Source organism: Cibotium barometz, chromosome 44 (genome assembly GCF_041138505.1).
Source record: "Cibotium barometz isolate CiBa-2024 chromosome 44, ASM4113850v1, whole genome shotgun sequence".
Lineage (NCBI taxonomy): Eukaryota > Viridiplantae > Streptophyta > Polypodiopsida > Cyatheales > Cibotiaceae > Cibotium > Cibotium barometz.
Genome location: NC_141089.1, coordinates 9,743,947 through 9,766,714, shown reverse-complemented (window position 1 = coordinate 9,766,714; position 22,768 = coordinate 9,743,947). Strand labels below are relative to the sequence as shown.

General features: G+C 38.9%; 2 protein-coding genes across 4 annotated transcripts; one reads left to right on the top strand and one right to left on the bottom strand.

Moving 5' to 3' along the window:
• Positions 1-429: 429 nt before the first annotated feature.
• Positions 430-1,995, bottom strand: LOC147612938 (lachrymatory-factor synthase-like). Of its 3 annotated transcripts, none has more exons than XM_086782214.1 (2): positions 1,660-1,995; positions 430-1,121 (listed from the first exon to the last, which is right to left on the bottom strand). In XM_086782214.1, exon 2 carries the CDS (start codon positions 1,079-1,081, stop codon positions 632-634), a length of 450 nt encoding a protein of 149 aa, XP_086638340.1. In that variant the 5' UTR covers positions 1,082-1,121; positions 1,660-1,995; the 3' UTR covers positions 430-631. The 3 variants fall into 3 exon arrangements, with proteins under 3 accessions (XP_086638340.1, XP_086638341.1, XP_086638339.1); XM_086782215.1 differs by having other exon boundaries at positions 1,700-1,995; XM_086782213.1 differs by having other exon boundaries at positions 1,724-1,995.
• LOC147612937 (uncharacterized) lies at positions 1,792-21,756 on the top strand. The gene is made up of 3 exons (XM_086782127.1): positions 1,792-1,848; positions 21,070-21,210; positions 21,327-21,756. Exons 1-3 carry the CDS (start codon positions 1,792-1,794, stop codon positions 21,642-21,644), a joined length of 516 nt encoding a protein of 171 aa, XP_086638253.1. The 3' UTR covers positions 21,645-21,756.
• The last annotated feature ends 1,012 nt before the right edge of the window (positions 21,757-22,768 follow it).

Genomic DNA, 22,768 nt, shown 5'->3' with positions numbered 1-22,768 from the left:
GTAGACTTGCAACACCTTAGCATTATCAGATCTCTATTGAATTGAGTTTGAAAAAGTTTTAATGCTTGCTTGCCCAACTTTTTTGGAAAATTCATAATATGATTGGTCGTTCTGTCCTTAAAGTCAACAATCATATTAACAAATCTTGATAGATGAGTTGAAATGACATTTATGCATCCCTTGGCCCCCCTTCTATTCTGAAAGTGATGAGGGCTCCAATAACATTTTTGTACTACTACTAAACTATCACTTTTGTGCAAACACAATATGTAATCAATATAACGACTCTAAGACTTGGTGAGGTTAGAAATTAGAACATGATATGGTGAGAAGAATATGGGCGTATCCAAAATCTCTTCGGTAATTAAGCAATAATTGGTAGTTTAAGTGTGCATAAACATAATCTCATATGGGGTGATTAAACAATAATTGGTTGTTTAAGTGTGAATTAATTATGTTGAAAATAGATTATAGTACTCCCACATTGCAAAACCCCATTTGAGGAGACTCCATGCAAGCTTCATTGATTAATTTTGTAGATTTACATGATTACTCCTAAGGAGCCTTGGAAGTAGCCATGCATGATCAATATAAATATACATTAATAGGAATAATTTACAATCAATATATATTATTGAGCAACGACTGTGTTTTCCAAGCTAATCATCATGCGTTCAAAGATGGAGGTGAGGAAGAAGAAGAGCTCTTCTCGCGGGCGATCATGGACGGGATTGACCTCGAACCTCCAGACTGCGAGGGCGCCGCCGTCCTGCACGTCGTCGCAGATGGCGAGGTTGGCGACGTAGCCCTGGAGGTCGTAGCTGCTCTCTAGTATGGTGTAGGTGAAGTGCCTCTCCTCCGCGTGCCATGAGAGCAGCTTCTCCTTCACCCACCGCTCCGGCGAGCCGTCCTCCCGCTTGCCTCCGCCGGCAAGGTACCTCACACACCCCGGCATCCCCTCCTCCCCCTCCACCTGCTCGCACACCTCCATGCTCGGAATCCACCTCTTCATCCCGCAAAATGAACCCACCAGCTCCCACACCTGCTCCGGACAAGCCGATATGTGCCTTCGCACCGTCATCACCCACTTGCCATTGCTGCTGCTGTGATCAGTCTCAGCCCTGCCCATAATTATCAGACATGATCCACAGTGACCTTCCGCCAACACACACACACACACGCGCGCGCACACACACACACACACACATATACACACACAACGTTCCCCACACGTGCACCAACTGTTAGAGACGAGCTTTATTCACCAAGCTCGGCCCCAAGCTCTACAGTATCTACCATGAACCTTCAAGATTTTTTAGCATTGATACACAATTCGCACTGTGCGAGATGACCCAGTAGGATTAACTGTGAGGGATTAACTGCGTTCACCGTCAAACTACCATAACATACCCTCAGACATGATTCCCCACAGACACGAACTTACATGAGAACTTATGAGTGCTTACTTCCAAACTATATCTTGAAAGTTTGTTAGAGATAATCCACAGTTCTCTCGCTCTCTCTCTCTCTCTCTCGCTCTCTTTATCTCTCTCTCACACACACACACGCACAGAGGAGCTCTCTCTCTCTCTCTCTCTCTCACGCACACACACACACAGAGAGGAGCTCACAGACAGACACACAGCGCTAGGAACTTACAAATTGAATACATAATTACATGAAGAGACTGAGCATTTGCCTTAAGTTTGCGCAGTGAGATCACCTTGAGCTTGTAGCGGAAGAGCAGCTAGACATGGGGACGGCCATGTATAACCTGCAGGCTTGTAGGTAATGGGTGGGGAAGGAAGAGATGAAAGCAGGTACCACACTAAACTACGAGGAGTACAGGCAACCTTTATATGTTAAAGCAAACGCATTAGCAGATCCCACTCTGGACATCTACGCTATCAAAAGGCATGCTTTTCTTTTTGTTTTGACCCTCGAGACCAGAGCGTAGAGGGTAATCAGTGATTCAGCAGTCTGCTTACTGTTGCTTCTCGAAGCTCGTGCACCCGTCGCCTGCTGTCTCGTCTGCACCACCACTTTATACGTTAAAAAAAAACGCAAGCTAATGCGGCCGCTATGAGCACACCCCGTATACCCCACATGCCCTTTCCCATCTCATATCCTAACTCAACACGGCTGCATTATTATTGACCCTCCCACCACATTCCCAATATGTGTCTTGCCACCCCTTCACAACACCCCCATTTCACCACCTTTCCTTCAATATAATAATCCACTTTGCTGGCTATAACTCTACCAAACACAACATGGATTCTACCTCTTCCTATTTTTTTTTAAAAATTCTCCCTTTCCAAACACTAGGTCTCCTCTAGATAGTTCAAAAGCCTCTCGCATCCATGACCATACATGTGTGTTGTTTCATCGTTTCACGGTAGCTATCTAGATGTTTTGCATCAGTAAAATTGGATCCACACTGGCCAAAAGATTCCTTAAATCTTGCTTGGATGTTTTATTAATGTAAATCTGTACCCACAACGGCCAAAAGATTCCTTAAATCTCGAGCGCATACCAGAAATAAGTGTCCTTCTCCCCAAATAAGTGTCCAACCACCTCATAACATGCAACACCTGTCATTTCCATTGTAGTTTACCCAAAGAGAACCCCAACCAAATTACACCTTGTACAAGATCCAAGATGTAGACTAGTAAATGCATGATTACACCCTCTGTATTTTAAACTACTAGTCTTATTTTTAAACTTGAACGAGTGCCCAGTTGTTGCTAGGGATCATCACATGCATGATTAACTAATCCTCCATATAACAGCTCACCCAATGAAATAATACAACGTCTTGAGAATGCATGGCTCCAACTCCAAAATCTTTAAATGCCTTTCCAACTAGCTAGCTCATTGACCCCCCTTTTGAATAAGTATTTGGGGTCCTTTTGTCAGTTTGCATTGTTAGCTTGCAGCCACTCATGACCGTACATGCATGGCCTCTCCACCATAATACATGTAAGGGACCATTGGGTATACGTATATATGAAGCCTCTTTGAGTCCAAATATTGGGGCATCCTCAAATTTATCAAGTATCGACTCACTCAAGACTATGCACACATTCCTCATTATACTTAATGTTGTAGTAAAAGTATTTGTTTGTGGAAATTTGTTAATTATTAGATGTGTAGCGGAATCTTTCATAGTTCAAAAAGAAAACCCTTACATGTACAAGGGCTTACGAGTAACTACTCCTAAATGCATGTGCAACAACCCCTTGACTACCTAAACATGCGTTTGTCATCATGCTAGGACTAACATGACAACTTGATACTTTCAAAATTAATAATATATAACTAGATTTTTAAAATATGAGAGAGGTTTACAAGCAAGCAAAAGCTAGTTGGATAGCGTGTTCAGTAACCTATGATGTCATAAGTTGAAAACCCATTGGCCGTTTGGCACGCTATACTTTAAAAATGATATATATGCAGTGGTGTGTCTGCATATTTTGGACTGCACTTGCACTTCAAATTTCCCTTTAGGAAAAAATGTGAAGGGGACTTTTATCTCGTGCCACGTGGCATAATAATGGGATAATCCTTAATCTAATCAAACAAAGAGGCATAAAGTCATTAAGGATACTTAAAAAACTTAAAAAAAAAACCCAATTACTAATTTTCTAATGTTTGAACATAATAAATTACAACACAACTTTACTTTTCAAACCAGTTCAAGATTTGATGCATCAAAATGTTAATATGCATTTTAGAAAATATTAGTGTTGATTAAATGCATCAGAAATAGATATGTAATCAACACTTACAAATGTAAAAATAAATAGACACAATTATTTTTATATAATAATTAATAAAAATTGGCGTTGTAGCATTTCAAGAAATATATAGGGATTTTACAATAGCCATTATGGTATTTAGCTATGAAAATAGCACACTTTTAAATACAAAAAAATAGTACACTTATAAATAGCCATTATGGTATTTAGCTATGAAAAAATAGCACACTTATAAATGTGAATAATATTGCAAGAAAATTCCTTGATTTAATTAAGTATAGGATGTCCTACTCTTAGGAATGACTTCTTTGCAAGGTTATATACTATATAATCAATACCATGAATAAGAGCCTCCTTGATTCAACAATTCATATCGATGAGTGAGACTAACAATTAAAAATTTCTTTCCTCTTTCCAATCAACTAGGTAACATTCCCCAAATTATGGGTACCATTCTAAATCTTTGAAAGATTCTCTTAATTTTTTGAATTCTTCAAGCATGTCAAAAAAAACTATTATCCTTAAAAACTACCTTTTGTGAACAAAAGGACTTGAAAAAACTTGACTTTCTTGGGTGTGAAATATTCAATATTATTTTTGATAGAAAACTGAAAGGGTACAAGCTTTTTAATAGACTCGACCAGAAAGGTATAAGTTTTCCAAGTTTTTCAAAAGAAGAAGAAGATGAAATTGAACGCTCCATTTCTCTAATTCATGAACAATAAGTTACACATCACACATAAAATAAACAAGGCTACAACAAAAACAAATAATGACATGTAGTAGCTTGTTGACAAAAGGATAAAATATTCTTACATTGCACTAATTATATATTCTCTTTATATATAAAAAATGGTGTCAAGATTTTGCACATCAATTTCATTATCGTCTAAGCATAAATAAATGCTAAGATGGAAAGAAAGAGCCTCTTCTTTTAATATATTATTGCAAATTGTTTGACTTCAATGAAGTTCTAAGATTCTTTCCTAAGTATATAATGTGAGCTCTCATCGGCCCATGAGCAGCTACCTTTACCTTCTCGAGATCTGAAAGATCCCTGCCCCCTCCGTGCAACGAATTCGGGGGTGCTAGCAGTGGAAGTAGCACTTCTTGCGCAGGGAAGAGCCTCTCACTCGGGGCCTCGCCCCCCACGAATATCTGGACAAGAGACTAATCCCTCGGTTCTTCCAAAACCGAACCCGAAAAAACTTCCCCCGCCCAAAAAGCACGGGCGATTCCTCCAAGATATTTTTATTCTAACTTAGTCAAGAGCCTTAACTAACCGAACTGATCCGACCGAACTCGTAAGTCACATGGTCAGATTAAGTAAAAGACTTGCACTTGGATTATAGAGACCAACACATTTTTCCTCATCGAGAGGCACAGCCGTTGATTCTTTTCCATAGAACAAGAACTATCCGGGATTTACTTCATCTATCGTACCATAACAAAATTGAGTCTCATTTTAGGGATCCATCAGTCCAGTCTAACCCCATCCAATCCCATTGGTTAGCCAACCGCCCAACCACTATAGTGATGATATACATTTAGGAATTTGGTTAGGTTTTGTCCCGGGTACCAAGGAAAAGAGTTCCCAGGCCCCCTAGCCGGATCTTCATGCAAATTTCAAGCTAGTCACACCACTTACACACCCAATATAAAATTACCTTTTTCACAGATTCAACTGTCTTTAAAACAATCTTTTTATGAAACCATAGTATCACTGATCATAATCCTCCAAAATATCCGGTTGAATTCTAATTTCCAATCATTCCTATAGGTGTACCTATGGCATCATTGGCAACTAGAACGCTCACCAACTGTCCACTCAGGGACCTTTTCGATACTTCCTAGCTCATAGTACTCAAAAATATTTTCACTTATAAAAATCCAGATGGACTCTCCGTTGAAGATCAGCAAGATCAACCAATAGATCCATATAAAAGAGCCATGGACTCATCCGTTGAGGACCAGCAAGGTCAATCAATCAGATCCATGCCCGAATTCAGAAAACAACTCTTATTCCTTGTTTCAATATCTTCCTCGACGCATGCGTGGGTTTCCTCGACGACGTAGAGCTCGAGCACCGTATGGTCAGCACCCTCTAGGATCCTTCGCAGGTCCCCTAACGCTTCACTCATAGGCCGCTTCCTTGGTCCCTCATCCACCGTACTGGAAGCTCACCATTTAAATCGAACCAAGGCTACGCGAGACGTCCTCCGTCGCCTCTCCGTCAGATGTTGCAACTTTATCACTTAGGTCTCCCATGACCTCATTCTTCATAAGACGGTCAAAATGCTTCCCCATCATTCTTGAGATAAAACAGTCATTTAAAAACAGGTCATAAATACAATTTCTATAACGAACTCTCATCTTTCCACATTGTCCCACATCAATCCACATTACTTAATCCAAGTCCAATCATATGTATTCCCATCGTCCTCCATCCATTCTCATCCAATCACATCATTTTCCATTCTCATCCATTCTCATCCAATCACATCATTTTTCATCTCATCCAATCACATCATTTTCCATCTCATCACATCTTTCCACATTTATACTCATCACATCTCATCCACTCACATCTACTCACATCCACTCGCATCTATCCATATCCACATCTCATCACATCACATTCATTCACATCTCATCCATTCATATCTACCCGATCCATATCACATCACATCACATCCATTTCACCACACATCTCATTCATTGACATCTATCCCGATTCACATCTCATCCATTCTCATCACATCTCATTCATTCACATCTATCCCGATTCACATCACATCCATTCACATCACATATCATCCATTCATATCTATCCCAATTTACATCATATCACATCACATCCATTTCACATCACATCTCATTCATTCACATCTATTCCGATTCACATCACATCACATCCATTCACATCACATATCATCCATTTACATCATCTCACATCACATCCATTTCACATCACATCTCATTCATTCACATCTATCCCGATTCACATCACATCACATCCATTCATATCACATATCATCCATTCACATCTATCCCAATTTACATCATCTCACATCAAATCCATTTCACATCACATCTCACCCATTCACACTTATCCCGAGTCACATCACATCACATCCATTCACATTCATCTCATTCATTGTATCCCCATTCCATCATATACATTCTATCCACATTACATCCGTCCACATCTATCCACATCATATCTCATTCATACACATCCCATCTAATTCATCCACATCCATCCAATCATTCACATGCACGACTATCTCCACATCTATCCATACATTCACATCTATCACTTCACACCCACATATATCCACATCACATTACATTTCATCCACATCTCTTTACATCACATCACATCTCATCCACATCCACATCACATTCACATCCACATCTCTTTACATTACATCACATCTCATCCACATCCACTTTCATCCACATCTCTTTACATCACATCACATCTCATCCACATCCACTTCACATCCACATCCACATCTCTTTACATTACATCACATCTCATCCACATCTACATCACATTCACATCCACATCCCCTTACATCACATCACATCTCATCCATATCCATTTACATCACATTCTTTCATATACACATCCACATCCATTTACATCACATTCTTTCACATACACATCCACATCCATTTACATTGCATTCTTTCACATACACATCCACATTCATTTACATTGCATTCTTTCACATACACATCCACATCCATTGACTTCACATACACATCCACATCCATTTACTTCCTATCTCACCCTTTCACATATCCTCTCATCTCATCATTCACATCCACATTCATTTACTTCATATCTCATCCACATTCATTTTCATCACACCACATCCTATCACATCCCATTCACATCCTATCGCATCCCATTTACATCCTATCGCATCCCATTTACATCTTATCATATCTATTCACATCCTATCACATCCTATTTACATCTTATCACATCTATTCACATCCTATCACATCCCATTTACATCTTATCATATCTATTCACATCCTATCACATCCCATTCACATCCTATCGCATCCCATTCACATCCTATCGCATCCCATTTACATCTTATCATATCTATTCACATCCTATCACATCCTATTTACATCTTATCACATCTATTCACATCCTATCACATCCTATTTACATCTTATCATATCTCTTCACATCCTATCACATCCTATTTACATCTTATCACATATATTCACATCCTATCACATCCCATTTACATCTTATCACATCCATTCACATCCTATCGCATCCCATTCACATATTATTCCCATTTAGTAGCTTTTCCTACTTTGATACTACTGATAATGGGACTTTTTTTAAATTTCTGCCAATTGTTTGGCTTAGATAAAGGTTCTTTTTCTCGACGACTATTTCCATATTCTTTCTCAATTTCTCAAATGAATTATATTCAATATTCCTCTTCTGAAGAAAAGAATTCATGGGATTTACAAAAATCAATTCTACCCATATTTTCACTTTTGATAAATATTCATAAATTGAATTATACTAAAAATTTCTCTTTTCTCCATTTAATTTCTTGGATTTCAAATATCATGGGAATTCCTCTTTTTGCATTTAATTAATTGCATTCCAAAGGTCATGGGAATTTCTCTTTTATCATAAAATAAATTTATCTAAATTTTCTCTTTTAAATTTAGATAAAATATCTGTTAATTTCAATATACCAAGAATTTCACTTTTCCCATTTAATATTTCTCATGCATAAAATAAATTTATCTAAAATTTCTCTTAAAATTTAAATAAAATATCCATTAATTTCAATATGCTAAGAATTCCACTCTTTCTATTTAAATGATTGAATTCCAAATGTCATGGGAATTCCTCTTTTATCATTTAAATAAAATTACCATAATTTTCTCTTTTCTTAATTATTTAACTATACATAAACCTTAAAAATTAGTTTTGCATTGAATGTGATGAAAATCATTCTTTTAGCCTAGGATATTCCATCCTAGAATATGGTAAGAAGTCCTCTTTTCACATTATGCATAAGAATGAATTATGTATCAATTTCTTAAAAATTTTACCATAGCTCCCCTCCTGCTATTACTGATAATTTTTAATATTTTTGAAAAGAATAAGACTTAGTAATGTAATTATGATAGTATAATTATCTTTTAACCTTAAATCCAATTTATGGATTTAACTCATAAGATTACCAAAATTTACTAGCATATAAGTATAAAAAACCATTTTCTTAACCTCGAGCTTCACAAGCCTAGAGTTTGATTTGTGAATTGAGAATTTCTCCATGAGAAGCATCAATTGAATAGAGAATTGGTCATAGGAATGACCATTCTTTGGGGGGGAGAGAGGTAAACATAAAAAGCATCATAAATGTAAACTTTTCTTAATTACTCATTACAACTCTTAAGAAAAGCTTGATTTGCATTATAAACACTTAATTTAGAAACTTCTCAAGCTTGAGAGGGGTTGAGAAGTGAAAACTTTGAGAATAGTAGAGAAAAACCATAAAATTACACTTTACCTCTTGTTTTTGCTTGCTTCTCTATCTTAGAAGAAGCCCTCAATCAATCAATTGGTTAGTGTGTTGAAAGGAAAGCTCCAAGGTTGGTTGAAAAGAGAGAGAGGCTCCACTCTCTCCAAAAGTTGAGGATTTTTAAGGAATAATAAAAAATATCATTTTTTAATGTAATACTGGCATGGTATAGTTTACAGATTTTTTTACAAAGGACTAAGGATCTATTTATAGGTGAGGGAGGCCTCTAACCAAGTCCAACTAGGTTCTAGAATTTTTCACGTTCAGTTTGGCTGAATTTGGACAAGATTTGGACCTAGTTTAGCTCCCTTTTGATTTGGTTTGATCTCCAGGAGAGAGGCGAGATAAAAATATCACAATTTTTTTGAGTTAAAAACTCCACCACATGTGTGAAATAGGCGCCTTCTTAAAGTCCCCCCTTTTCCTTACCAAGGTGTCAGAAATGTATCATTATACCAAAATATCTCATCTTTTTAGTAATATCTCATAGTTTTTAACTAATACACCTTGTACTCATTCAACTCTTCATCTTATGTGGGCATTTACTCATTTTTGGGTATTTTCTTTTATTCATTGGATTCATCTCCTCCCCACACTTGGATTGATCTTATTGGCCCATAGGAACCTTAATTGGACCAGAATCCAAAAATTTCTGAAAATCTAGACCCTTAGGCTAAGGTCCTTTGTACACATTTTCAATTAAATCCAATTGCACATTGGAAAGTTCTTTTTGAATTTCTGTTTTAGGGAAAACCACTTTAGACACTGGGAGGATTTCTATATCCAAAAATATCTCAATTTTGGATTACCTCCCTCTAGACATTTTCTCTCTCCAGGCCAAAACAGGGTCACACAGGATCTTTCTTCTATTTCAGAGAGGGGAATAATTACAAGATCAGAAAGGGAGATTCTTACACCTTTACACCTCAAAAGCTGGAGGGAGGAATCTTACATCCTACCCCACTTAAAAAATGCGAGATGTCCTCATCTCACAGTTGGAGGACTTACTCTTTCTCTTAAGATCCAACTGATTCTGGGGTTCCTTATAGTCTGGTCAACCCAATAGAATCATGGGATAAAGATCCCTTCATATAGAACTCATTATCAGATAACAATTCATTAAGAATATATCATTCATATCCTTAATACAATAATGGTCCATTAGACCGAAAATTCCATCTGAACATTCCTCCATGGCCCAATTTCAGTTATGCAGGTTTTTAATTTGTCATCCCTTAACCTGCTCCACTGGGTCAAGTGTTAACAGTAGCAATCTGTCAGCACAATCTACTAATCTCACAGTGATTTGCTGAAGTCACAATCATCATTACTCATCATCATTAGGATTCGTCCGATTCATCCTCATTGTGGCTTCGTTAAACTTATCTTCTTTCAACTAGAATTCAGGAATCATTATCTTTCAATCAGAATCCAAATCAACTCATCAATTCTCAACCAAAATTCTAAAATCATATCAACCAGCATTCGAAATCATCATCTAGATAGCATTTTTTTGCTTATAATTTCAAGATCTTAGATTTACTCGTATATATAAGTACTGCCAACAAAGAGTTGCAATTATACCCTCGGTATATACGGGTAGTCATGGTCCTTGGAATTATAAGGTAAATACCATCATGTCTAGCCCTCAATCAAGTTAGGGATTCCATACAATTGCGGTACTTTCATCTAAAGACCCAATTACCTATATATGAATCTTCATTCTAAATATCAATTTGTATATGAAAATCATTAAACAATTATAACCTTTTATTGTTGCTACTTCATAAATTTTTGACATTTCTGGCTTCTCAGTTGATCCACTTTAGCCAATTCGCTCTCTAATACCAGCTAAAAGATCCTTGCCTCCTCCGTGCAACGAATTCGGGGGTGCTAGCAGTGGAAGTAGCACTTCTTGCGTAGGAGGGCAGAGCCTCTCACTCGCGGGGCCTCGTCTCACGGATATCCGAACAAGAGACTAATCCCTCGGTTCTTCCAAAACCGAACCTGGAAAAACTTCCCCCGCCCAAAAAGCACGGGCGAATCCTCCAAGATATTTTTATTCTAACGTAGTCAAGAGCCTTAACTAACCAAACTGATCCGACCGAGCTTGTAAGTCCCATGGTCAGATCAAGGAAAAGACTTGCACTTGGATCATAGAGACCAACGCTTTTTTCCTCATCGAGAGACACAGCCGTGGATTCTTTTCCATAGAACAAGAACTATCCGGGATTTACTTCATCTACCATACCATAACACAACTAAGTCTCATTTTAGGGATCCATTAGTCCAGCCTAACCCCATCCCATGGGTTAGCCCACCAACGACTGTAGTGATGGGATCCATTTAGGAATTTGGTTAGGTTTTGTCCTGGGTACCAAGGAAAAGAGTTCCTAGGTCCCCTAGCTAGATCTTCATGCAAATTTCAAGCTAGTCACACCACTTACACACCCAATATGAAATTACCTTTTTCACACATTCAACTGTCTTTAAAACAATCTTTTTATGAAACCATAGTATCACTGATCATAATCCTCCAAAATATCCCGTTGAGTTCTAATTTCTAATCATTCCTTCATCGATGTACCTATGGCATCATTGGCAACCAGAACGCTCACCACCTGTCCACTCAAGGGCCTTTTCGATAGTTTCAAGCTCATAGTACTCGGAAATATTTTCATCTATAAAAATCCAGATGGACTCTCCGTTGAAGATCAACAAGATCAACAAGATCAACAAGATCAACCAACAGATCCATATAAAAGAGCCACGGGGCCGCATATCACCCATGATCTCACCAATCATGCTGTGGTGCAAGTGTGGGGCCTTTCCCCCATGCGGGTCATCAGTGTCCACCGCCTCATGCGTGGGTACCTTTGGCGACCCAGAGCCCGAGCACCAAATATGGTCAATACCCTCTAGGATCCTTCGCAGGTCACCTAGCGCTTCACTCATAGGCTGCTTCCTTGGTCCCTCATTCACCGTACCGGAAGCTTACCATTTAAATCGAACCGAGGCTGGTCAAGACCTCGACCAACCGTGCTACGCAAGACATCCTCCGTTGACTCTCCCGTCAGCTATTGCAACTTTATCACTTAGGTCTCCACCACGACCTCATTCATAAGACAGTCAAAATGCTTCATCCACATCCCGTTACATCACATCACATCTCATCCACATCAACATCAAATTCACATCCACTTCTCTTTACATTACATCACATCTCATCCACATCAACATCAAATTAACATCCACATCTCTTTACATTTCATCCACATCTCGTTACATCACATCACATCTCATCCACATCAACATCAAATTCACATTCACATCTCTTTACATTGCTAACCACCTAAAACTCTTGATTGGATATGGATTTAGCAACAAAATGTCCTCCTCCAGTTCCAATGTGAGCTTCCTCAAAGCACATCTACATAATCCAACTCTATGACGTATCTGTGATGGAAGATTCCATCCTTAACAAGATTATATAATTATCCTACAATGAGTTGGAAAGGTGTAGATAATTTAACAAGCCTATGGGCTTATTCTTTCTAGGACACTTAGGATTGAAAGGTAAACCATTGGTCAAAAAATTCACAATGTCTAAGCTCCACTCAAGAACTACGTTGATTTGAAATAAACATGCATCTGACAAATCATCTTCAATGCCAATTGGTGGTTCCCTCTTGAAAAATGGTCCGAAAGCACATGAGAATCATTTCCTCACTGTAACAGTGAAAACAAATTCCATAAAAATCACACATCTCATCCACATCGACATACATTTCACATCCACATCTCTTTACATTACATCAAATCTTATCCACATCTACATCACATTCACATCCACATCCCCTTACATCCACATCCACATCCACATCCCCCCTTACATCACATCACATCTCATCCACATCCATTTACATCACATTCTTTCATATACACATCCACATCCATTTACATCACATTCTTTCACATACACATCCACATCCATTTAAATCACATTCTTTCACATACACATCCACATCCATTTACATCGCATTCTTTCACATACACATCCACATCCATTTACTTCCCATCTCACCCTTTCACATATCCTTTCATCTCATTCTCATCTCATCATTCACATCCACATCCATTTACTTCACATCTCATCCATATTCATTTTCATCACACCACATCCTATCACATCATCCCATTCACATCTTATCACATCCATTCACATCCTATCATATCCCATTTACATCTTATCATATCTATTCACATCCTATCACATCCCATTTACATCTTATCACATCTATTCACATCCTATCACATCCCATTTAAACCTTATCACATCTATTTACATCCCATTTACATATACTATCACATCCATGCACATCCTATCGCATCCCATTCACATCTTATTCCCATTTAGTAGATTTTCCTACTTTGATACCGATAATGGGACTTTCTCTAAATTTCAGCCAATTGTTTGGCTTAGATACAGGTTCTTTTTTGCGAGGCGCGACGACTATTTCCATATTCTTTCTCAATTTCTCAAATGAATTATATTCAATATTCCTCTTTTGAATAAAAGAATTCATGGGATTTACAAAAATCAAATATTCATAAATTGAATTATACTAAAAATTTCTCTTTTTTCCATTTAATTTCTTGGATCTCAAATATCATGGAAATTTCTCTTTTGCATTTATTTAATTGCATTCCAAAGGTCATGGGGATTCCACTTTTATCATAAAATAAATTTATCTAAAATTCCTCTTTTAAATTTAGATAAAATATCCATTAATTTCAATATACCAAGAATTTCACTTTTCCATTTAAATGATTAAATTCCAATGTCATGGGAATTCCTCTTTTATCATTTAAATATTTCTCATACATAAAATAAATTTATCTAAAATTTCTCTTTTAAATTTAGATAAAATATCCATTAATTTCAGTATACCAAGAATTTCACTTTTCCATTTAAATGATTGAATTTCGATGTCATGGGAATTCCTCTTTTATCATTTAAATATTTCTCATACATAAAATAAATTTATCTAAAATTTCTCTTTTAAATTTAGATAAAATATCCATTAATTTCAATATGCTAAGAATTTCACTTTTACTATTTAAATGATTGAATTCAAAATGTCATGAAAATTTCACTTTTATCATTTAAATATTTCTCATGCATAAAATAGATTTATATAAAATTTCTCTTTAAATTTAAATAAAATATCCATTAATTCCAATATGCTAAGAATTTCACTCTTCCTATTTAAATGATTGAATTCCAAATGTCATGGGAATTCCTCTTTTATCATTTAAATAAAATTACCATAATTTTCTCTTTTCTTAATTATTTAATTATACATAAACCTTAAAAATTAGTTTTCCATTGAATGTGATGAAAATCATTCTTGTAGCCTAGGATATTTTATCCTAGAATATGGTAGGAAGTCCTCTTTTCAGGTTATGCATAAGAATGAAATATGTATCAATTTCTTAAAATTTTTACCATAGCTTTACTGCTATTACTGACAATTTTTAATATTTTTGAAAAGAATAAGACTTAGTAATGTAATTATGATAGTATAACTATCTTTTAACCTTAAATCCAATTTATGGATTTAACTCATAAGATTACCAAAATTAACTAGCATATAAGTATAAAAAATCATTTTCTTAACCTCTAGCTTCACAAGCCTAGAGTTTGATTTGTGAATTGAGAATTTCTCCATGAGAAGCATCAATTGAATAGAGAATTGGTCATAGGAATGACCATTCTTTGGGGGAGAGAGAGGTAAACATAAAAAGCATCATAAATGTAAACTTTTCTTAATTACTCATTATAACTCTTAAGAAAAGCTTGATTTGCATTATAAACACTTAATTTAGAAACTTCTCAAGCTTGAGAGGGGTTGAGAAGTGAAAACTTTGAGAATAGTAGAGAAAAACCATAAAATTACACTTTACCTCTTGTTTTTGCTTGCTTCTCTATCTTAGAAGAAGCCCTCAACCAATCAACTGGTTAGTGTGTTGAAAGGAAAGCTCCAAGGTTGGTTGAAAAGAGAGAGAGGCTCCACTCTCTCCAAAAGTTGAGGATTTTTAAGGAATAATAAAAAATATCATTTTTTAATGTAATATTGGCATGGTATAGTTTACAGATTTTTTTACAAAGGACTAAGGATCATTTATAGGTGACGGAGGCCTCTAACCAAGTCCAACTAGGTTCTAGAATTTTCCAGGTTCAGTTTGGCTGAATTTGGACAAGATTTGGACCTAGTTTGGCTCCTTTTTTTATTTTGTTTGATCCAGGAGAGAGGAGAGATAAAAACATCACAATTTTTCTCAGTTAAAAACTCCACCACATGTGTGAAATAGGCGCTTTCTTGAAGTCCCCCCTTTTCCTTACCAAGGTGTCAAAAATGTATCATTATACCAAAATATCTCATTTTTTTAGTAATATCTCATAGTTTTTAACTAATACACCTTGTACTCAGTCAACTCTTCATCTTATGTGGACATTTACTCATTTTTGGGTATTTTCTTTTATTCATTGGATTTATCTCCTCCCCACACTCGGATTGATCCTATTGGCCCATAGGAGCCTTAATTGGACCATAATCCAAAAATTTATGAAAATCTAGACCCTCAGGCTTAGGTCCTTTATACACATTTTCATTTAATTCCAATTGCACATTGGAAAGTTCTTTTTGAATTTTTGTTTCAAGGGAAACCTTTTTAGACACCGGGAGGATTTTTATATCCGAAAATATCTCAATTTTGGATTACCTCTCCCTCTAGACATTTTCTCTCTCCAGGCCAAAACAAGGTAAAACATGATCTTTCTTCTATTTCAGAGAGGGGAATAAGTACAAGATTAGAAGGGGAGGTTCTTACACCTTTACACCTCAAAAGTTGGAGGGAGGAATCTTAAATCCTACCCCACTTAAAAAACGTGAGATGTCCCCATCTCGTAGGACAAACTCTTTCCCTTAAGGTCCAACTGATTTTGTTGTTCCTTATAGTCTGGTCAACCCAACAGAATCCTAGGATAAAGATCCCTTCATATAGAACTCATTATCACATAATAATTCATTGAGATCATATCATTCATATCCTTAACACAATAATGGTCCATTAGACCAAAAATTCCATCTAAACCTTCCTCCATGGGAATTTCAGTTATGCAGATTTTTAATTTGTAATCCGTTAACTTGATCCACTGGGTCAAGTGTTAATAATAGTAGCAATCTGTCAGCACAATCCACTAATCTCAGAGTGATTTGCTAAAGTCACAATCATCATTCCAGTTATTATCATCATCACTGGGATTCGTCCGATTCATCCTCATTGTGGCTTTGTTAAACTTATCTTCTTTCAACTAGAATTCAAAAATCATTATCTTTCAATCAGAATCCAAATCAAATCATCAATTCTCAACCATAATTCTAAAATCATATCAACCAGAATTCGAATTCATCATCTGGATAGTATTTTTTTGCTTATAATTTCAAGGTCTTAGATTTACTCGTATATACTGCCAGAGTAAAGAGCTGGAGTTATATCCTCGGTATATACGGGTAGTCACACGGTCATTGGATTTATAAGGTAAATACCATCATGTCTAGGCCTCAAGCAAGTCGAGGATCCCATACAATTGCGGTACTTCCATCTGAAGACCCAATTACCTATTTATGAATATTCATTCTAAATATCAATTTGTATAAATTTCATCACACAATTACAATCTTTTACTGCTACTTCATAAATTTTTGAAGTTTTTGGCTTCTCGATTGATCCACTTTAGCCAATTTGCTCTAATACCAGCAGCAGCTGAAAGATCCTTGCCCCTTCCGTGCAAGGAATTTGGGGGTGCTAGCTGAGCGGAAGTAGCACTTCTTACACAGGGCAGAGCCTCTCACTCGGGACCTCGCCCACAGATATCCGGACAAAAGACTAATCCCTTGGTTCTTCCAAAATCGAACCCAGAAAAACTTACCCCGCCCAAAAAGCATGGGCAAATTCTCCAGGATATTTTTATTCTAACATAGTCAAAAGCCTTAACTAACCAAACTCATCTGACCGAACTCGTAAGTCACATGGTCAGATCAAGGAAAAGACTTGCACTTGGATCATAGAGACCAACGCTTTTTTCCTCAATCAAGGTTAGGTTTTGTCCCAGGTACTAAGAAAAAGAGTTCCCAGGCCCCCTAGCCGGATCTTCATGCAAATTTCAAGCTAATCACACCACTTACACACCCAATATAAAATTGCCTTTTTCACAGATTTAATTGTCTTTAAAACAATCTTTTTATGAAACCATAGTATTGTTAAAATTACAGCAATGTGATGAGCTATGGTGGATCAAATGCTAGAATCAACATCATTAATAAAGAGATTAGACGAAGACGTAATTAGTGAGCAATTAACTAATAGCTTAATGTAGGCATGGATAATCAAAAACTAGCAAATTCTCATTAGGCCAATGCCTCAATTTATAGAGTTTACATCCAAGCATCTAATCCCACTGATTTCTCCTTGATTCACTCCACCTCTTTTGCTTGATTCTCTCCACCTCTCCCAGAATATCTCCACACCTCCTAAATCTTCTCATGCTACTCTTTATTCTCTCCCAGTAAATCTCACCTTTTCACAGGTTCTCTCACATTTACAGATTCTCTTTTACAACCTCTAGCTAAGGGCTTGTTCCCGCACACACCCTATTCACTTGTATATTTCAACACCTCCTCTTAAGTGAATACTCCTAGCACACCTGGACCCTATACCAAGTTTCCCTCTTACTTGATAGTCCGCGACCAGTGCCTAGCACACCTCCCCTCAAGTGAACAATCCTAGCACACTTGGACCCTATACCAAGTTTCCTCCGTACTTGATAGTCCGCGACCAGTGTCTCAAGTCCCTAAACTCATAGTCCTTGACACTCTCTCTCTCTATGTGTCCAAGGCTACTATAAGTGCCTGTGACCTTGACTAAAGTGCTCGCACATACATCTACCACATGGCCTACATCATCGGTGGCTCAAAGGTGGTTTTACTCTATTGGGGCAGGTTACATTGGGGGTTGTGGGGTTTCTCTCTCTCTCTCTCTCTCTCTCTCTCTCTCTCTCTCTCTCTCTCTCTCTCTCTCTCTCTCAGAGATTTTCACATGGCTCCTTACTCTTTGGAACCTCACATCTTCTCTTGTCTTCAATCTTCTTGTCGTGGTGGTAGCTTCTCTTCACGCGTCCATGTCTTCCTCTTCTTTCAGTCTTCTTGTTCTAGTAGCTTCTCTTCACATGTCCATGTCTTCCTTCAATGCTTCCTCTAGCTCTTCTTCTTGGTGTGGATCCTCCTCTTGGAAAGAGATGTTCTTCTTCTTTCATGGCTGGGGGGCCATGAGCTTGTCCGTCAGTTCTTGCTCCATGTGAGCAACATGTTTAAATATTTTGTTGACAGTTCTTTTGGGCTTTTGATGTTTATCTTGTGTCATTCTGCAATACAAACCCAAATCTATGTGGGAGGTCTTACCTTATTCTGGACAAGGGTAGTGTCTGATCCCATTTCTACACTGATGTAATGTGCCCAATACATAATGCATATAGCATTCATTCTTATGCACATTCCCAAATGCAACTCTGGCTATGAATAATCTTGAATTTGAGTGTGATTTGTAGGCATTAACCAAGGGTTAAATGCAAAATGAGGATTACCATAAATTTATCAGCATAATTTTACCAAATTACATTAAATCAAGGATAACCAATTTGTACGGAATGGTTGGAGTATCAAACCATCTCCGAATTTCAATCTGAAGTTATAAGGATCTGTATCAGATACTAATGGTTAATTTGAACCCTCAATTGGGTGGTTGCAAGATGAGGGTACTCACTTTCGTTCACTCTCTCTAAAATTGGGACATCCATGCATCTCGGGCGGAGTACCTCGATCGTGATAGTGCCGCGAATTAAAAGACGACACGTGTCTCCCGAGCCTAAATAGACATATCTCGATCGAGATGCCAACTAATGCCACGCTAGCAGGTCCGGGTTTCCAGGCGTCATCCATGTCACCAATACATGTCACCGCCACCACATTATCTCGATCGAGATATCTATGCCACTCGGATCCACATCAGGGCCATGCTGTATCCCCCTAGGCATATTTGACTAGCACATCTCCATCGTCCACGTATCTCGAACGAGAAATTTACATCAAATCGCGACCATTCATTGTTCGAGGTAATGGGATACAATCTCCACCGTCCCCATATCTCGATTGAGATACTGAGATCAAATCTCAGCCGTCCAAATATCTCGATCGAGATACAGAGATACAATCTGCACCGTCCAAATGTCTCGATCGAGATACGTAGATGCAATATCCACCGTCTAATTATCTCGATCGAGATACGTAAACGCAATCTATACCGTCCATTCACGTACGTTGGAAGATGCGATCTCGATCGTTTAAATATCTCGATCGAGGTATATAATGAATCTTGACCGTCGAGATACCTTGTCGTGGTAATGCCTTTAAATCGTGGCCGTCCATGTACCTCGAACGAGATAGTAATATCAAATCTCAGCCATCGATCCTTCCCCAACCCTAAAATTACCTGTGTGTATCTTGGCTGCACTAACCCTAATATCCAGAGCGTTAATCTTGCAAACCCTAAATTGCATGATGTTACCGAACCTCGATCGAGGTTATAAAACCGAAAAACTTTTTTTTTTGCCTCATTGTCACAAGTCGTTTTCACTCTCCTTGCTCTCTTGATTTGGATTAGCATTAGTGAGCCCATTAGCTTTGTTTTTTAGCTTCATTAGTGCTACTTAGCACTAAGCATTAGACCCTTCACATTAGACCCTTCACATTGGACCCTTCACATTTGGCTTAGGTTTTAGCATGGAGTCACACGAGGAGGGCCACGAGGAGGACCGCTCATCTATTGCGGACCTCATCGTGGAGATAGATCGCGAGTTAGCGGCTATCCGTAGGAGTGCTAGAGACACTCCGTCTACATTACATATCGTGGCAGACTTGGAGGCGATGCTTGCGTCCCTTCGTAGCCTTCACGATATTGTTTATGTAGATGAGTGGATAGCCCACCATCGCGCTGCTCCTGTGTCACATGGCCTGACATATCGTCAGGTCTGTGATCTTGCTCCTATTAGGGATGGAGCCTACCTAAATCTTTTCCTCGATAGTCGTGGGATGAGGCCTGGGGCGGGCAAGCCCCTCACTATTTCGCGGTGTTCGCATCCTCATATGGCGGCACATATCTATAGTTGATATGTTGCCGCATATGGGAGGATGCCGAACAACCGCCAGATTCCCATATACTTCGCAAAGCAGTTATATGCGGAGTTTGTCTTAGGGGAGGAGGTGGATTACACCAGCCATCGTCGTCCGGGTGGTGGTGCTGGCCGAGGCCGTCTCCAGGACCAGGGTAGGCGGCCTCCACCAGCCCTTCGTGTAGCACCTACCACAGATCCTTCATTTGTGCCATTGTCGACAGTAGAGGCTCTTGGCACGCAGGTCGGCATTGACGTACGGAGTACCACGGAGAGCATCCAGCACGTGGTGCGCCTATTCTCACGATCTATACCGACGACAGATGTGGAGGTATTTACATATATATTATGTCTTAAGTTTTTTTGGTCATTTATCTTCATGTTTATATATACTTTTCTATATTTTTACATGAGCAGCATGGTTGATTGTGTCACGTAGGTTCCCACACCTACCACTGAGAGGCTCACTCAGGAGTTGGTAGAGGCGAGAGCGGAGATTGACCGCCTCAGAGCTGCATTACAGATGGCAGAGGCAGCTACTGCAGAGGCACAGCATCTGAGAGAGTCCGACATCCAGCAGGTAGGTTTCTCTTGCACGTAAAAGAGTTATAATTAAGTTCCTAAGTTATAAATTTCTTTAAGTAATACCTAATGAGAGACTAATCAATTATTTTAATGCTTTACTTTTTTGCGTAGGCTCGGACCGAGGTAGAGAGCTCCAGAGCTGAGGCACAGCATCATCAGATTATGGAGCAGATTGCCCAGCACAGGGCAGAGCAGCTGATGCTGCATGTTCGAGAGTATCGTAGATCCTCGGACGTGACAGTGCCTTACCTACCTTTATATCCACGGCCTGTCTCACAGAGGTTTTTCGACGACCTCTCCCGCAGGATGCACCACCCTTCCTACGTGATGCGTGCTGCTCTTTATGTATCGAGGACATTGATAGTACAGGTGGATATGCCCTGGGATGTGGACATATTTTCCACTTGTCTTGCATCACCCAGGAGCTAGTCCGGTTCTCAGCATGCCCCTCCTGCCGTGCACGCGTCGACCTAGCGACGTACAGGGTATTGGGCATCGATGATCTTCACCCAGGCCTCGTTCGAGTAGATGCCAGGACTGGCAGGCCTGTCGACTTTACATCAGCTATGGACTTGGGACTCGACGCCTTCAACGATAGAGCCCAGGAGCCTAAGGTGCCTCCTGAGATAGAGTGGAGCTCACATGAGTTCGACGCTTACCAGAGAGTCCTACATGAGAGCCAGGTCACAGCATATGAGCGCGTGGGTGGTGCTGGCCCTAGCGGCACATCGGGTGATGGTGCTAGCAGCAGTGCTGCTTCTCATGAGCAGCGTGTCCTTACAGCAGAGGAGCTTACACGAGCAGAGTGGAAGACATGCACCATTGCAGATTATAGATTTTGGATTTACAGACATAGGCGTCTTGCATTAGCATGACGTAGAGAGAGAGAGAGGGCCATAGCAGCTTTTGGGACTAGTGAGCTCCCGAGTACACCGGCACCAGCTCACGATCCTGCCTTTGAGGTAGACCTCCCCACAGACATTCGATGACCCCTGCAACCGGCACAGCCTCCTCGACGTGCACAGCAGCCTCGACGCGCACGTCGACCAGCAGTTAGAGATGACGATTTTGATTGGGTTGCTGTTGATAGTGACTAAACTCAGACTAGCTGGGTTAGCTCACTTACATTGTACTTAGATTTTTGGGCAGTGACTAACCTCAGACTAGCTGGGGTAGCTCATTTTCATTCTGATGTACTTATTTGATGTTTATATCATTATGAGTTTTTTCATTATTGAGTATCATTACATTTTAGTTGATGTTCTTGATTTTATTATATTTTTTAACACTTTGGCTATCCTATTGTTTGTTGAAAATCTCCATGCCATCGTACCCAAACATGCTCTGATGGGGACCAAACTTTGCAAGCATGGGGGGGCACCCACCCACATGCTTGCAAAGTTTGGTCATAATCAGAGCATGTTTGGATTGGTAATTAGCGCCCAGTGTGGGTTTTTGAAGTCTCTTGGTGCTTAAGAGGCCATGGAAAATCCGGGCCTTCCCCATACCATCGTACCCAAACATGCTCCGATGGGGACCAAACTTTGCAAGCA

Excerpts from the sequence above, each read along its gene's own strand:
- LOC147612938 (XM_086782213.1), bottom strand. The coding sequence starts at position 1,767 with ATGGCCGTCCCCATGTCTAGCTGCTCTTCCGCTACAAGCTCAAG. Across the intron at positions 1,122-1,723 it reads TCTTCCGCTACAAGCTCAAG|GGCTGAGACTGATCACAGCA; the intron begins GTGATCTCACTG and ends AATTATGGGCAG.
- LOC147612937 (XM_086782127.1), top strand. The coding sequence starts at position 1,792 with ATGGGTGGGGAAGGAAGAGATGAAAGCAGGTACCACACTAAACTACGA. Across the intron at positions 1,849-21,069 it reads CTAAACTACGAGGAGTACAG|GTTCCCACACCTACCACTGA; the intron begins GCAACCTTTATA and ends TGTGTCACGTAG. Across the intron at positions 21,211-21,326 it reads GAGAGTCCGACATCCAGCAG|GCTCGGACCGAGGTAGAGAG; the intron begins GTAGGTTTCTCT and ends TTTTTTGCGTAG.